Genomic DNA, 16,984 nt, shown 5'->3' on the forward strand with positions numbered 1-16,984 from the left:
TAAAAAAATGTTGCTGTAAACATTAATGTACAGATTTTTATATGGACATATGTTTTCATTTCTCTTTGGTAAACACTTAGGAATGGAAGTGCTCTATGTTAACTCTATGGTTAACATTTTGAAGACCTGCCAAACTATTTCCCAAAGCAAATGTACTATTTTACATTTCCACCAGCAATACCTGAGGGTTCCAATTCCCCACATACTTGACTGTAGCCCTCCTAGTAGGTGAGGTTATGATATTTTTCAAAGTTGATCTCTAGACATGTAGTGATAGCTATGCAAGTTGTATTTCTTCTGTTCCAATAACAATTCAAGTCCAACGTTTGACTTTAAAAGCCACATTTCATTGCATTTTAGAAATATCAGGATATTCTGATGTTCTTAAGAGTTTGGTAAGGCTAATTCGTTAAGAGAAAAATTTATGTTTGAACCACAATTCTTAATATGTTGACATATTATTCCAAGTCACAGGGCTCTTGGGTGATTAAAATATGATACAACAAACCTTGAGTTTCTAGTCGACATTCATGTAGAAGATTCATGTAGAGACTTGGTCTTTAGTAAAATAATATATAAACACACTCATGCACTCCTTACACGTGTTGAGTGATTATATCAATACGTAAATGAAAATCAATTATTATCTGTTCTATTTCCCACTGACCAAGTGCAGCAGTTTGATATGGTTATGAATTCCAGAAATAGATATTGTATTATGTATGTAATCTGGTCTGTACCTGGGCATGATTAAGTTATGATTAGGGTTTTGACAGGGCCACCTCATTAGGGCATTTAATTCCTGCCCCTTGGTGGGTGGGGACTCACAGATAAAAAGGCATGGCAAAGGACAGAGTAGAAGTGTTCCTGATGTTGGAGTTTGATACTGAAGCCTTAAGCTGGAGCTCCAGGAAGTAAGCACACAGAGGAAAGAGAAGCAAACCCCAGGAAGAAAGGAACACAGGAAGCCTGAACCCTCACAGATGTTGACAACCATCTTGCTCCAACACGTGAAAATAGACTTTGGTGAGGGAAGTAACTTACACTTTATGGCCTGTTATCTGAAAGTTCCTACCCCAAATAAATACTCTTTACAAAAACCAACCAATTTCTGGTATTTTGCATCAGCACCCCTCTGGCTGACTAATACAGAATTTGGTATCAAGGAGTGGGGAAGTACTTTTGTAATTACCAAAATATTGGAATGGTTTTATAAATGGGTAAGAGGTGTTTTTTGGAGGAATTGTAAGATGCTTGGAAGAAAACCCCTACAGGGCTTTGAAGAGACTTGATAGCAATATGGATGTTAAAGAGACTTTTCATGATACCTTAGAAGTAAATGCTGATATTATTATTGGAAACTGGAGGAAAGAAGATCCGTGTTTTAAAGTTGCAGAGAACTTAGCAAGATTAACTTCTGGCGTTTTATGGAAGGCAGAATTTAAAAATGTTGAGCCTGGGCATTTAGCTGAAGAAATTTCCAAAGAAAACCTGGAGAATGTGACTTGGCTTCTGCTTGCACGTTATAGCAAAATGCTAGATGAGAGAGATATGCTGAGGACTGAACTGTCAAGTACAAAGAAACAGAAAATGATTCTGGAAATTACAAGCCTTTGGAAATCAAGCCCCCAGATGAAAGTGCTCCATTGGAGGACTTAACTAAACTGAGAACTTGTAAATCAGGATTGAAGTTGCAGTTAATTAGGAAAGACTTGTGGAAAGTCTTATTGTCTGATGGCTTGGACCCCTGCTTCTTGCATGCTAAATCAATAAGGTTTTTGAGAGAGTTGTATGAACAAAATCATGGTCAGCCTGGAATAAATGCGACATGGAAAGGAGAGATTGAAGGGGAAATGACTTGAAGAGGAAAACCATGAAGGCTGAGATCTGAACTTAAGGCATCACCATGGGCCAAAAGAGGAACACCACCCATGTGTACAGAGAGGGTGAGTTTGCCCCAGCAGTTGAAGAGGATGAATGTTCCTGCCCGATGTTCTGGGAGAGTTTGGCTGCCCCTGGGTACAGAGAGGGTGGAGCACATTCCCCAAGGATTAGGGCTCTTAAGGTCAGCACTCCACAGGCCTGAGATGGGTGGACCTGTCTCCCAAAGGTTAGGGAAGGCCAGGTGGTCAACTCATTGCTCTGAGAGGGTTGAACCTGTATGCCAAAGATTAGGGGAAATGTCTTCACTTCACTGTACTAGGGGTCTAAGACAAAGATTGGGTAAGGTGTGGCAATCACCCCAACACTCTTGGAAGGTGAGGTTTGGAGTTTGGTCACACCCAGAAGCTTGATGAGGGTGGAATCAAGAAATAGTCATTGGGCAAGCATGTGGAAAGGGTGGGTTCCCATAAGACACCAAGGAAAAGAAAACATCATCTAAAGAATGAATTTCAGACTGAAATTGAATGGAGGATGACCTGCAGGTTTACTAAACTGTAGAGGACCCAGGACTCATGTTTCCCTCCCAATTTCTGCTTATTGTGATAATGAAAATGTTTACCCTTTGTCTGTCCATTTGTGTATTGGAAACAGATAAATTATTTTGTAAGTTTCAGAGGTCTATATCAGGTGGGATTTTGCCCCAAGACAAACTGTATTTCTTTAAATTGAATGTGATATGATTTAGTACTTGCAGTTTTGCTGATTTAAGTTTTTTTTGAATACTGCAATGTCTTTTTTTAAAAAAGATTTATTTATTTTTATTTATTTCTCTCCCCTTCCCCCCACCCCCACCCCAGTTGTCTGTTCTCTGTGTCTATTTGCTGTGAGTTCTTCTTTGCCCGCTTCTGTTATTGTTAGCGGCTCAGGAATTCGTGTTTCTTTTTGTTGTGTCATCTTGTTGTGTCAGCTCTCCGTGTGTGCAGTGCCATTCCTGGGCAGGCTGAACTTTCTTTTGCGCTGGGTGGCTCTCCTTACGGGGTGCACTCCTTGCATGTGGGGCCCCCCTACGCAGGGGCACCCCTGTGTGGCATGGCACTCCTTTAGCGCATCAGCACTGTGCATGGGCCAGCTCCACATGGGTCAAAGAGACCCGGGGTTTGAACCGCGGACCTCCCATGTGGTAGACAGATGCCCTAACCACTGAGCCAAGTCCGCTTCCCTGCAATGTCTTTTCGGAATTCAGAGGGTGCAGGATAGCAGTTTGATATGGTTATGAATTCTAAAAATTGATATTGGATTATGTTTACAATCTGATCTGTACCTAGGCATGATTCAGTTACATGGAGTATGAGAATTATGTCTTTGATTGAGCCATCTCATTAGGGCAAAGGACAGAGTGGAAGGGTTTTTGATGTTGAGTTTTGATGTTGGAGTTTGATGTTGAAGCCTTAAGCTGGAGCCCCAGAAGCACATAGAGGAAAGAAAAGTAAGCCCCAGGAAGGAAGGAACCCAGGATTCCTGAACCCTTGCAGACATTGGCAGCCATCTTGCTCCAACATGAGAAAATAGACTTTGGTGAGGGAAGTAACTTATGCTTTATGGCCTGGTATCTGTAAGCTCCTACCCCAAATAAATACCCTTCATAAAAATCAACCAATTTCTGGTATTTTGCATCAGCACCCCTTTGGCTGACTAATACACCAAGTTATACTCAAACATAGCTGATGATTATATATCTAGTAAGGTAAATGTTTCACATGAATGAAATGTAAGAAAATCTTACACCGTAATAAAATAAGATGCTTAGATAAATACTCCAAATATGATTTTCTATCAGTGGGTTAAAATGCTTAGAAATTGTGAACAGATGTATTAAATGAGATTGTATCTATAACTTGCAGACACTATGAAATTCAATGTTCCTTGGCTAGACTCTTTGTTAAATCATATTCTAACCTAACTATTTTTAAAAAAAAATCAATAATCACTTTTTCCACCCAAATTATTCTACTTGGTGGGGATAATGAAGTGAAAATAAAGAAATTTGGGGCCTTTTAACTAAGAGAGGAAAGCCTATTCCTTTTATAGCAGCTCTTAAGCTTGTGAGTTAGGGAGATAAATGTGAGACTTAGTAGATGATTTATAACAATTTTGAGATCATAAAACTTCATTCCAATCATTTTTAAGAGTGTGACTATTTTTCAACTACTCAAGGATGTTCTGATCCATTATAAATGTTCATGACCTAATCCACATATTTCAGAAACCCCTTATTAATTTTCTGGCCCAGATTTTAATTTTTAGGCTATTCTCCGGGCTGTACCTTTTTCCAGTATCTCCTCCTCTCACAATCTACTTGAAAACTTTTCTTCACATCTTCCCATCATAATTAACACATTTTCTGCTGTATACTTGAGATTGTGAGAAAGTGCTATAAACTACACTGTGATTTTTTTCTTTAAATAAAAATTAACTGTTCAAACAGTTTGCAATTTTTGGTAATATTGATGTAATTAAAGCTTAAATGAACTGATTAGTTTCAGGTCATAAAACCTAAGTATTTAGTGCTGAATTTCCAAATCAGTCCTCTTTGAAATATTGGTAAGGCAATGCCAGCCTTTGCAATAATTAAGCTTATGACAGTATCATATTGGATGGCTTCGCTGAATGTCCATGTGAATAATAAAATAAGAGAGACCAAGGGAAGATGCCAAAATAGAGATAAAAATGGAAATAAATGCCCATTGTGAACAGTGCAATTTAGACCTATAGCCCATTAGCAGAATACTAAAAAGAAAAAAAAAAGACTTTATTCATCTTATTCATCTTCTAAACTCATTTTTAAAATGCTTGATTATTGTGACCAAATGTTATTCTAAGTGCATTCTTGGGAATAATGTCATTATAGATGAAAAATTTTGTTCAACAGACATAAGGAAAAAAGAAGATTCACTTACAGGTATTGCAAATTGGTGGCCAAATAAGCAAGTTTTCAAAATCAAATTATTTATGCATTGTGTATGACTATGTTTTTTGTACATAATAATCAAATCAACAGCTCTAATAACATTTCATGGAAAAGCACATCATAATTCATCAGTTACATGGAGTATGAGAATTATGTCTATCTGTGTCAAAATAGCATTTATTTAACCTACAAAAACAATTTTTTCTCTAATTTTACCTCCTACCATTGATGAGATTCTCTACTTACAAAAACATGTAGACTATTATTATTATTAAAGTTTTCAGAAATAAAACCTCATTGTCGATATAATAAAGTATAATTAAGTATATTAGGAGAGGAAAAGGGAGAAATGTCTATTATTTGGTTTATTATATATATTCAATGTCTATTCTAGATGTATTCTAAATGAGAGGTAAAAATTCAATAATTGTAAAGTTTTAAAAATATGTAAAATTGACTTTCAAGCCATAAAAATTCAGTGTATTGAATTTAATAAGAATTTATAGAAAATGGCTGAAAATATTCCTTTGATTTGTGACTAATTCAGTTTACTTTAGACTGAGGACTATGCATATATGTATTTTTAACAATCAATGTACTTTTTCGCAAAGGATTTGCTGTTAGAATATAAATGTAGGGAAACGGACTTTGGCCCAGTGGTTAGGGCGTCCGTCTACCACATGGGAGGTCCGCGGTTCAAGCCCCGGGCCTCCTTGACCCGTGTGGAGCTGGCCATGCGCAGCGCTGATGCGCGCAAGGAGTGCCGTGCCACGCAAGGGTGTCCCCCGCTTGGGGGAGCCCCACGCGCAAGGAGTGCGCCCGTGAGGAAAGCCACCCAGCGTGAAAAGAAAGTGCAGCCTGCCCAGGAATGGCGCCGCCCACACTTCCTGTGCCGCTGACGACAACAGAAGCGGACAAAGAAACAAGACGCAGCAAAAAGACACAGAGAACAGACAACGGGGGGGGGGGGGGGGGGGAGAATTAAATAAATAAATAAATCTTTAAAAAAAAAAAAAAAGAATATAAATGTCAGGAAAACCATCACTAAATCTTAACCAAAATGGGGAAGGAAAAGACTCATATCAACATTGTTGTCAATGGACATGTAGATTCAGGCAAATTCACCTCTTCTGGTGACCTGACCTACAAATGTGGTGGAATTTACAAAAGAACCATCAAAAAATTTGAGAAGGAGTTTCCTGAGATAGAAGTGGGCTCCTTCAAGTTATGCCTGGATTTTGGATAAACTGAAAGCTGACCATGAGCTTGGTATTGCCACTGATGTCTCCATGTGGATATTTGAGACCAACAAGTATTATGTGACCATCATTACGCCCCAGGATACAGAAATTTTATAAAAAACATGATTACATGCACATCTCAAGATGCTGTCCTGACTGTTGCCGCCAGTGTTGGTGAATTAGAAGTTGGTATCTCCAAAAATGGGCAGGCTTGGAGCATGCACTTCTGACTTACACATTGGGTGTGAAACACCTAATTCCGTAGAGCCACCCTACAGCCAGGAGATATATAAGGAAATTATGAAGAAAGTCAGCACCTACATTAAGTAAATTAGCTACAACTCTGACACAGTAGCATTTGTGCCAATTTCTGGTTGGAATGGTGACAACATGCTGGAGCCAAGTGCTAACATGATTTGGGTTAAGGGACAGAAAGTCACCTATAAGGATGGCAAGCTAGTGCAACCACACTGTTTGAAGCTCTGGATTGCATCCTGCTACTTACTCATCCAACTGACAAATCAAATCAGTGCTGACTATGCAATTGTACTGGCTTGTCACACAGTGCACAATGCTTGCAAATTTGTTGAGCTGAAGAAGACTTATAGCTGTTTTGGTAAGAAGGTGGGCCCCAGCTTTCTCTAAATCTGGTGATGTTGCCAATAATATCATGGTTCCTGGCAAGCCCATGAGTACTGAGCTCTTGTCTGATTATCCTCCTCTGGGTCGTTTTGCTGTTCGTGATATGAGATAGGCAGTGGCTGTGGTGTCATCAAGGCAGTAGACAAGTTGACAAGGTCACTAAGTCTGCCTAAAAAGCTCAGAAGGCTAAATGAATATTACCCATAACACCTGCCACTCCAAACTTAGCCAGCATTGGAAGGATGGTCTTAGAACTGTCTCACTTGGCTATTTAAGTTTAATGGGAAAAGATGGGTCACTGATTATAAAGCATCCTGAAACCTTTAGAAGGAAAGGAATGCTTTGTGGACCATTTGCTTTTTGTGTGTGCTACTTTTCAATAATTAATTTTTACAATCAATACTTTTTAAATGGAAACAATTTGACCAAAAATCTGTCACAGAATTTTGAGATCCATGAAAACACAGTTTAATGAAAAAGTTGTGACTTCTTGAAAGGTCAAACCTGAATTGCTTAGGAAAAGAATTAGAGCTGTCCATAACCTATTTCTGATGTTTTACCTGCTTAAATTGATAGTAATTTGATAGTTCAGGGTTAACAAATGTTTTTAGAACAGGAATTGAGGTGTTTTTTTTCACCTATGCCTAAGGGAAGAGATCATTATATAAGTTGATTTATGTATTTCATAAAAGCTTAGGGGAGTGGTTTGCCAGTTGCAATGCATGGTGTGGCAGTTTGAAATTATTTATGAATCCCAAAAAGAGAAAACCTTTGTTTTTAAATTAAGCTATTCCTGTGGGTGTGATACCCTTTGACTACATTAAATTCAATTGAGGGGCCTTTGATTTAGATTCCTTAATAAGATACCTTTCAGGTTTTAGGTTGGACTATGTCAGTGGGGCATGATTCATGTTTTTTCCATGCTCTTGCTGAGTCTGATAAAAACAGACACAGAGAGAGAAAGACAGACAGACATATAGAGAGATAAAGGAAGCCACCATTTTTGATCCTGCTCTGTGAGAGAGGATTAGAGGATCGCTTAAGCATGAAGCTCCCAACAGACTGGGTCCAAGAAGCAGCTCAGGATAAGAGAAACCCAAGAGGCTGCAAGAGCTAAGGCCCAAGGAGAGATGAGCTATATGCCCAATAACTTGCAGCTTAACTCGGGAAGAATACAGAACCACTGAGGAGGCTTGGAAAGAGACGAGCCCTACGCCTGGTGTCTGCTCTATCTTGGCAGAGATCGGTGGCCATCTTGCTTCAACAAGTGGAGGCTGACTTTGGTCTGAAAGCACCTCTTATGGTGCCTCAATTTGGATTTCCACAGTCTAGGAAATATAAGCTTTTACCCCAAATAAATCCCCTTTATAAAAGCCAACCCATTTCTGCTACTTTGCATCACCTGCCCTTTGGCAAACTAAAATACCTGGTTAGGAAGGAAAAGCAAAGTGTAAATTGTAATATTTATAAGGTTCCTTATAAGAAGGCCAAGTTCTGTATAAAGGCCATATAGTGCATACAGAATTTAAATTTTGTGTGATTATACCAATATTGAGTAAACATGACAATTAATTGTATCCAGGTTCTAGGAGAAATAAAGATACTGGAAGTTAAAAAAAATTTGATGCAGTGCTTAAGAAGGTAACATTAGAGGAAAAAAAAAAAACCAACTTTAGATAGAATTACATGAAAACGAGTCATGTGGTGAGCAGGGAGAAGGAAATACCATTTGAAATAAAATAAAAGCAATAAACAACAGTACCAGAAACTGGGACAACAAAAACAGATTTGATATTAAGGAACAAGATATATTATTTTATATGCAGAAATCCTATGAGTTATATCAAAATTCATTGGCTTATGTTTTTCTTAAGAGAAAATATCTTGATTAAAGCCCTGATGGGAACACTATCCATTTCAGCTTCTCAAGTAAACACAAATGACTGAATAATGTTTCTCTTTTCAACACCTGCTTCTTCAATGGGCAAAAACAAAACTGTAGAGATGTTAGGTTGGATGAATTCCCAAAAAGTAGAAGTTAAACAAATTCCCATGTATTCTGAAGGCCTTTCTGTGAATAATATGCTTAAAATGTACAAATGAGACACTATAATGGTTCATGACTGCCTGTGATAGAATTTTAATGTAATTTTTCTGTCCTTTTTTCTCCTTCTTTCATCTACTTTTCCTTTTCCCTAAATCTGTGCTGCTTCTCTTCATGTTGGGGAAAAATCATAACTGCAGAGCTAAACTATTATTAAGGTTTGTTTTAAATCTGTGTCTGGGAAATAAATTAGCCTCTATTCCCATAACATAATAATGTCAGTAAATAAGAGTTTCCAGTTAGGTGCAGAAAATTAAAGCAATGATGGACAAAGCCTTAATCAAGTCATAGGAGACTATACATTATTAATTCTAAGAAAAGATAGTTTTCTACAATCCAGAAATTGGCATCTGTCTCAAAAATAAATGACCAAAACATAAAGCATATGACTTGGATCAGTTTATAACAGGAAAATTTGCAACATAAAACAAAAACAAAAGCAAATCAGGAACTTAAAGAGAGCAAAAGTAAACTGTAAGAACAATATTTGAGTAGTATAATGTAAGAAATAACTTTCAAACTATATCATTCAACCCAATATCTTAGGGGGAAAATGTATTAACCAACATGTAAAATCCTATGGTTTCTGGGAAGCGACTGCTAAGGAGTAAGGGGTTTCCTTTTAAAGTAAGGACAATGTTTTAAAATTAGATAATGGTGGTGTTTGCACAATATTTTTACTATTTTAAAAATCACTGAATTGTATACTGTAAAGGAACAAATTTTACAGTATATGAATTACATCAATAAAGCTGTTTTAAAAAAATCCTATGCTCTTTCTACCTCCCCACTTATAAGATGTCCTGTCTCCTGCCCGTGATATTTATTAAAGCATTGAACCAGGGGAAGATATTTATTTAAGCATTGAACCAGGGGAATTTTTTTTAGGAAGTACCAGGGATTGAACCTGGGACCTCATACATGGGAAGCAGGTGCTCAAACCACTGAGCTACACCCACTCCCCCTATAAGACGTCCTTAGAGGCCATCCCAGTTAATGGTTCCTTCTAGTTCTAGAATAATCTGTTCCAGTTATCATTGGGATCCACGCAATAAACTCAGATTTCACCACAGTTCACAAAGATTAGATTAAAAAATAATTACTATTATTCATTTAGACAAATGGCTTAAATAGCCTGCCACCGTACTCAAGAAAATTCAACAAAAATTAGACTGTTTTCTTTTAATTTTATTGTCAGTATGTTCAGGCTGCTGACTGTAGGTGTAAAATCATGAAATCTGGCTTATTAATTTCAGTACAAATTTATTTTATATAAATATGGGCTATCACTGTTACTTGGAAATATTTTCCTTAATATCTAATTGGCACCTTGACACATTTTTCTTAACTGCTCATTTCAAAGCTTTTCAAATCTCCTGTCTTCTCAATGTGACCATACTTACTTACTCAATAGAAATCAGCATCTTCTAGTTGACTGAAAAGTTCCTCCAATTCAAAATTTACTTTATCTTTTTCTTTCACACTAATCTCAGAAGAGAAGGGTCATTTTACCACTTCAAGAATCCTAGTTTAGCTAAAAAAAATTTGACTTGGTTTATCACAGGTCTGCCACTCTCTAGCTCTATAACCATGATTTTTTCACCAGTAAAAGTTAATGTCTTGGACTGGGTGAATTTGGGGGTACTTTCAGTACTAACTTTAAGATTTTCTTCATCTGTACTAACGATCTTGTCTTTCTACTCCCTCTAGGACTTCCCCTTTCATTAAGTCTTAGAATACAAATACAAAAGGGTTTCTCTTAACACCTTGATTTTTTCTAAGTTGGCCATGCTTGAAACTTCATCTTTTAAATCATCCCTCATTACTGTTACCACATGAATTAATAATATCTTCACTATTTCCATTACATTTCTTCAAAAGTAATAGTAAGAAAGACTCAACTTGAAAGACTCAACTTTCTTACTATTGACTATCTCTTCTCAGCTTCCAAGTTGGCTTCTGCTTCCAAAACTTTATCAAAATTGCTATCGCAAAGGTCAAATGACTTTTTCTCAACACTTATCCTACTGGAATTATCTTTGGCATAAATTTCCACTGGTCACTCTTCCGTCTTGAAACTCTTTCATCTTCCTTTTGACCCTGAATCTCTTGGTTCTCTCTCTAAGGCTCTGTTTACTTCTTTTCTTTCTCTATGCTAATTTTCTATCCTTGATCTACCTCCTAATGTGGGTATTCATAAGTGATCTATCTTATGTCTGCTTGATCATTTGTATCTATTGAAACATTCATTCATTTTTGGAGTCCTTATTATTCTTTTTATGTGGATTACAAAAATATTTTTCTTTGAACTTCTTTTCAGCATGCTGGACATCTCTACTTGTATGTCTCACCAATTTCTAAGGTTTGTTGTAGAAAATGAAATTCATCACCATATCCTTACCCCCAACTAGGGGGGATAAAAAAGGAAAAATCAAGCTGCCTCTGCTCCTATAGTCTATTTTTCTGTTCCCAATATAAATATCTTATCAGTGACCTACAAATGACATGTCAGGAAGAGAAATCACCAAAGTCAGGGACTGCTTTGTCCTCTGATAACACAGTTTTTAATATAGCTAGTTCTTTAATGGACAACTCTCTCAATGCTCTTGAAAGATATTAAAATTATCATCTCTTTAGGATTACTCAGGTTATGAAGAAGATGTGGAAAAATCATGCTGTTTTAAAATAGTACCATAGCAAATCTCAAGAATATTTTTTTCTTTATACATCATAACAAAAGAATAGCCATGGATCAAATCTTACTCATTGCTTTTCCAGTTCCTTCGTTTGCTGCTGTTAGGTAATACAAAGACCTTGGCTCCATGAAAATTCAAAATTTTTATTTCAACTAGATTTAAGGAAGGGGAAAAAAGGAGAGAAAAATAAACAATAAACTCACACTTTATCTGTTCCGTAACTTCTGTAGTCTACTGCAGCTGACACCGCCACAATGAGTGCAGGCATTCCATAGCCGACCAGATAAAAGTATTTCCTACGTGAATGTTCACTCTCAAAAACCTCCACCAGCATAATATAGAGCTGTACTCCCTCCAAGAACATCCAGGTGAAGGCAGCCAAGAAGAAGAAATGTAAGAGGGCAGCAAAAACAGCACAGGCAATCTAGGAAAAGCATCAAATGATTCATTCAAATAACTGTACCAAATGAAAGGTTTGTCCACTGCCATAAAATTAAAATAAATATTTATTAAGATTGCTGTAATAGATTTATAAAAGAATAATTTAGTCCATGTTCTTAAAATAAAAGCTCTTACAATTAAATAACATTGTTAATCCTTTATGATGAGATAATTAGCTATTATTAATTATTTGCTATTTATTTCTCCCTTGCCTTGTTTCAGAAAAGACTTGAGGTAGCACTGGGAAGTTCATGCTGTATAGGTGTAAAAATAGATCTGGTTAAATAAAGGATTCTAGAATGCTTTCTGTCTCTAATTTTTTGTTATTGCATTCAATATTGGTCTTTACAAGCTTAGTTTAAAAACAAGCAGCCATCCCTTAATTTGGTTGATTTTCTAAAGTACTACAAAGTTCAGTTGATCATATATTAATTTCCTATTCTATGTCAGTTCCTAGAATGATCACTCCTTTGAAGTTCTTCATTTTTTATAGGAAGTCTTGACTAAAATTGATAATCCCCACTAGCAAAGGTCAAAAAACTTATAACAACTATTAGATTAGTATAGATTCATTGATCAATATTAACCTTAAGAAATGAGACAAAAAGCAGGTCAATTTCACTGGTTGGGAAGATGACAATGAAGGGGAGCTGAGGAAGTGAAATATCTACAGAACTAGAGACAAAAGCAGGGCCAAAACACTATGTGGGAAGGAAGAGGACCTCTAATCAGCATTAAGAATAAAGGCAAATTTGGTTGAGACTTACTCTAGCAATCATTGTTCTCAATGTTCTGTCAGAAATGAGTTTCGTGCACTTTGCGGTGTTTGACAAAGTTTATCATACCATACATAATCTCAGGAAACAAAAAAACAAGAGTAAAGTTTCTAAATGCAAAGAAAGCACAACAGCATTTGGATTGCAGGTTAACAAGAGAATAAAATGATTTCTTCTTGGAAAGTAACACACTTTTCCATTTCCTGCTTATCAAGATTTAAAACTTCAACTATTAATTTTTTTTATTAGAAGGCTTTACTTTTTGTGGAAAAGAAATGTGTACTTTGATTGCCTATTCATACATATGCATTTATGTGAAAAGCTGACAAATTTGTGTCTGATAACCAATTAAAAGTGTGATCACCATAATTGTACCCTTTATAGCCATTAATCATGAATATGTAATCACAAATGAGAATCCAACTGCATTATTATTGTAAAGGACTCCGTACATTGGACATATACCAGAAAACAGCATTAAGTGCATGTATTATTTATTATGCTCAAAGTCTTCTAAAATATGTTTTCTTTTCAGGTGCAGCTTTAGACATAAGAACCAGCTTGTACATGCACATGAATCTTTAGGAAACAGAAAGGGCCTCACAAAAATTATAACTGGGCATTAAGTATGTATAATATATTAGATTGTTCTTATTTATATTTTCAGTTTGGTCTTAACAAGAACAGGTTGTCTAGTGCTGTTCCCTCCATCCCTCTTTCCCGTCTTTCCTCCCTTTCTTACTTGATATGACTAAAAGTAAGTAGTAGTAAAGCACAAAAGTGGCACTTAAAGACGTGAATGAAACCTGAGTAAAATTAGAGTGTCAAAAAAATTTTAGGAAGAGTTTACATATTCTGAAAATGACCTGCCTTCACTATTTTTCAAATATGTCAGAAACTCATTTTAAACATGCAGTTTTTAATATATCCACTGCTTTTTCTCAAAGGTTACATTATAAACTTAAAAAAAAACTATTATCTATTAAAAATATATTCCTCCATTCCTCAAATGATTTTATTAAACTTTCCTCAATATTCAGCTCTGTGACTTAAAAAAAAAATCACATTGAAAACATGGCAGTTCTTTAGAAACAGGATTTCTTCAGAAATGTACACCTTATCCATAAAATTTACCATTTTTTTATCACACTGGGACATGAAAAAAGATCAGCTGAATGATGTCTGAGAATTAGTATCTATCTTAGCTGAAAGAGAAGCTGCTTTCAAACATGAACATATCTGGCACTGGGAAACCAAAAGTTGAGAAATCCTCTGCTAATATCAATGTAAGTTTCTTACTGGTTGGTCAGTTCGGTTGATCCCAATCAAGAAGAGCAGCTCTGCTACAAAGAGGCTGATGCAGAGGTTCTTGTGGATGGTATTACGGTCACTCTGGAGCCCGCGGAAAAAGCAAAATGTGAAGATGCAAATCAGGAGACAAACAAGGGACAGCAAAATTCCAACCCATGTGATCACATCCAGAAGAAGGTCATGGACCGCATCACCGTGCTGGAAACACAATAGAAAAGCTGTAAGTTGCCAATTACGCATAACCAAGTAAAATGTTTATAAGGGCCTGGATTTGTGAAGCATAGGTTTAATAACTGTACTAAATATTCTCCACTTCCACAATCAATACAATAACTCCATTATTTGGGTTTTCTGATCCACAGACAAAGCATTTTATCTTTTATCTGGGAGTTAATCAGTTTGCTATCCAGAGATGTCAACAGTGTTCGCACCTTTCTTAGCCACTTACATTTTCAGGTTGTAAATAGTTGAAGCAGATCAACTTAATTCTGGCCAAAGAATTAAAGGAAAACCTTTTTGGTTTTTCAATCTATATCACTTTTTAGACTAATTTTCAGATAACTTATGCTGGGCAATACTCTATTTTAAAAATTATGCTATACATTTAGAAAAGTGGTTTCTCAACTAGAATGATATTTTTTTTGAATTGCAAAGGGATTTTCTTTTAAAAGTACAGTTCATTTATTCTATTATACATTATAAAAATTTCCAAGGGTGAGATTATAAAAGAATATATTTTTATAAAGAAATGTAGTTAATTCTGATGGACAGCGACACAAGCATATTGTTTATTTAGTGGAAGATCTAAAAGAATGTGGATATTCATTGGATATATATTTCTATTGAATGGTTTAAAGAGATCATGAAGTTTGACACTTGCAAGGTTTTAGTATGAATGGAACCTATTATACAAAGAATGAAAATAACTATTCAGAATTTCTATACCAGATAGTAGCATAAAAGAGATAACAGAGCTACAGAGGGAGAGAGGATGAAGAGGAGATGAAGGAGGAAGAAGAGGAAGAGGAAGAGGAAGAGGAGAGGAGTAGAAGGAGGAGGACAAGAAGGGCTCACACAAACTTCTGAATTGAAACTACATCTTTTGATTGCATTGAAACTGTCCTCCTAGCTCCAGACGTATCATGGTCTGCCCACTATTTCATATACAGCTATTGACTTGGGGTCCTTGTTCTAAATTTCAAAACTCTAATTCTACCCTATTTTAATTCACTCCACACAAAACCACTTCTGTGAAGCTTCAGAATTTATAGTAGCACAACACACCAGTGTTTCAAGAGGTAAGAAGAGAGTTGAGAAATTGTCCATTGTTGTCAATTCCCCTTTCCTTCCTAGGTTTCTTTACAAGTTCTAAATACCAACCTAAGTTTCATTGGTAGGGAAATGGATAAACAATGGTTAATTTATACAACAATATTCTTAAGAATAGTGGAAAATCATTGTACTAGATTCAGAGTTACCAACATGGCAAATCCTCAAAAATACAACATTACATTCTTAAATAAGCAAATGACAAAACTATGTACTGTATGATACCATCCCTGTAAAATTTCAAAGCACAAATCAATGATACTGAGTTTTTGGATGATCCATAAGTTAGAAAATTAGCAAAAAGTATATTCATGGGAAAATTTTGAGGTGAGAACAAGCAGGTGTGCTTCTAATTGATAACTTTTCCAATTGTGAAACCCATACATGTTCATTTTTCATTTTATGATGGAAGTTATTATAATCAGTTATCTCTCACAGATATTACACCATTTAAAAAATATATATATATATATATGTTTTGTACTTTGATTTGTTTTTATTCAAACCTTATACTTCTAAAGATTATTCTGAATGTGGAAATTTTTCTTATAAGTGAGCCTCCATGCTGGAATCTGAATCATAGCACTTCTCGTACTGCCAGGTATGACTTCACAATTGTTATTTGATGAAGAACTCTGCTAGAATACTGTCAGTGAAACAGTTTTGAAATATTCCTGCATAACTCTAGATATATTTCTCAGAAGGGGCTTAAATCATGAAAGAAAACCATGTGAAATTTTGTTTTAACTGCTTTGTTCTCCAAGGGACACTACTAAAGTAGTGTTGGGTCTCTGATAGCTTAAATTACTTTTACTATTTGAGAGTGGAGAGTGGTTAGTGCTACCGGTTGTCTGAACAGAGGGCTATTTGCTCTCTTCTTTGACTCAAAGGAAAGATGCTGTGATTTAGTATCAAGCACCAACGTTCAGCACAGCAGTCTTCCATAACAGGAAAAATGGCAGGTATAATACATTCTCAAATGTACCCTAAAGACCTAAAACACTAAGAAAAAAATGAAACTAAAAAGCTCCTACATTTGCCTGAGGAGTTGCATTATTAGAAATGTATTTACTTTATTCAGTGCCTTTGTAGGCCCTTCAGAAACCCCATGCAGAGTTATTAAGAGAAGAATAAGAGATTTCAAAATGTCAGTAGAAAAAGTACATACCACTCAAACACAGAACAAAAAGTCTAGTGATTAATTCACCTTTCATGTATAACTGTCTAGCTTGGAAAACACCAACAACAACTACCCATTTGTATACACTACTGGGATCGCAGTAGTGTTAATAAGTGTTAATAAGGTATGTGATTATAACCTTCTTTATAATAGTAGAACTATCATAAATGACTCCAGGGTAGAACTTCCAGGAGACGAGTACATGAAGAAACCTTCTTCAAGGTGATGGCCAACTAAAAGTCACATATAACTTAAGCTGCATGCCACTAGAAATATACGTACTCTGAGAGAAAGGATTGTATCCATCTTATAAATATTATATCCCATCATCTAATACTGCGCTTGACACATAAATAGTGCTTATTGAATATTTGATTTTAAGTGAGAATATTCCCACTCCTCTTACAACAAA

The 16,984-nt window shown here is 36.0% G+C and overlaps 1 protein-coding gene and 1 non-coding gene across 51 annotated transcripts in view; both read right to left on the reverse strand.

Moving 5' to 3' along the window:
• ADGRL3 (adhesion G protein-coupled receptor L3) overlaps positions 1-16,984 on the reverse strand; it is an 845,015-nt gene that overhangs the window by 99,712 nt on the left and 728,319 nt on the right. For all 50 annotated transcript variants that reach the window (XM_058297941.1, XM_071216369.1, XM_058297901.1 and 47 more), the window contains 2 exons: positions 14,052-14,261; positions 11,739-11,959 (listed from right to left, as the gene is read on the reverse strand). In XM_058297941.1, coding sequence (XP_058153924.1) covers positions 11,739-11,959; positions 14,052-14,261 — 431 coding nt within the window. The remainder of the gene's footprint in view (positions 1-11,738; positions 11,960-14,051; positions 14,262-16,984) is intronic.
• On the reverse strand, positions 9,726-9,801 carry TRNAG-CCC (transfer RNA glycine (anticodon CCC)). The gene has a single exon. It is a non-coding gene; the product is annotated as a tRNA-Gly (tRNA).

Source organism: Dasypus novemcinctus, chromosome 1, assembly GCF_030445035.2.
Source record: "Dasypus novemcinctus isolate mDasNov1 chromosome 1, mDasNov1.1.hap2, whole genome shotgun sequence".
Lineage (NCBI taxonomy): Eukaryota > Metazoa > Chordata > Mammalia > Cingulata > Dasypodidae > Dasypus > Dasypus novemcinctus.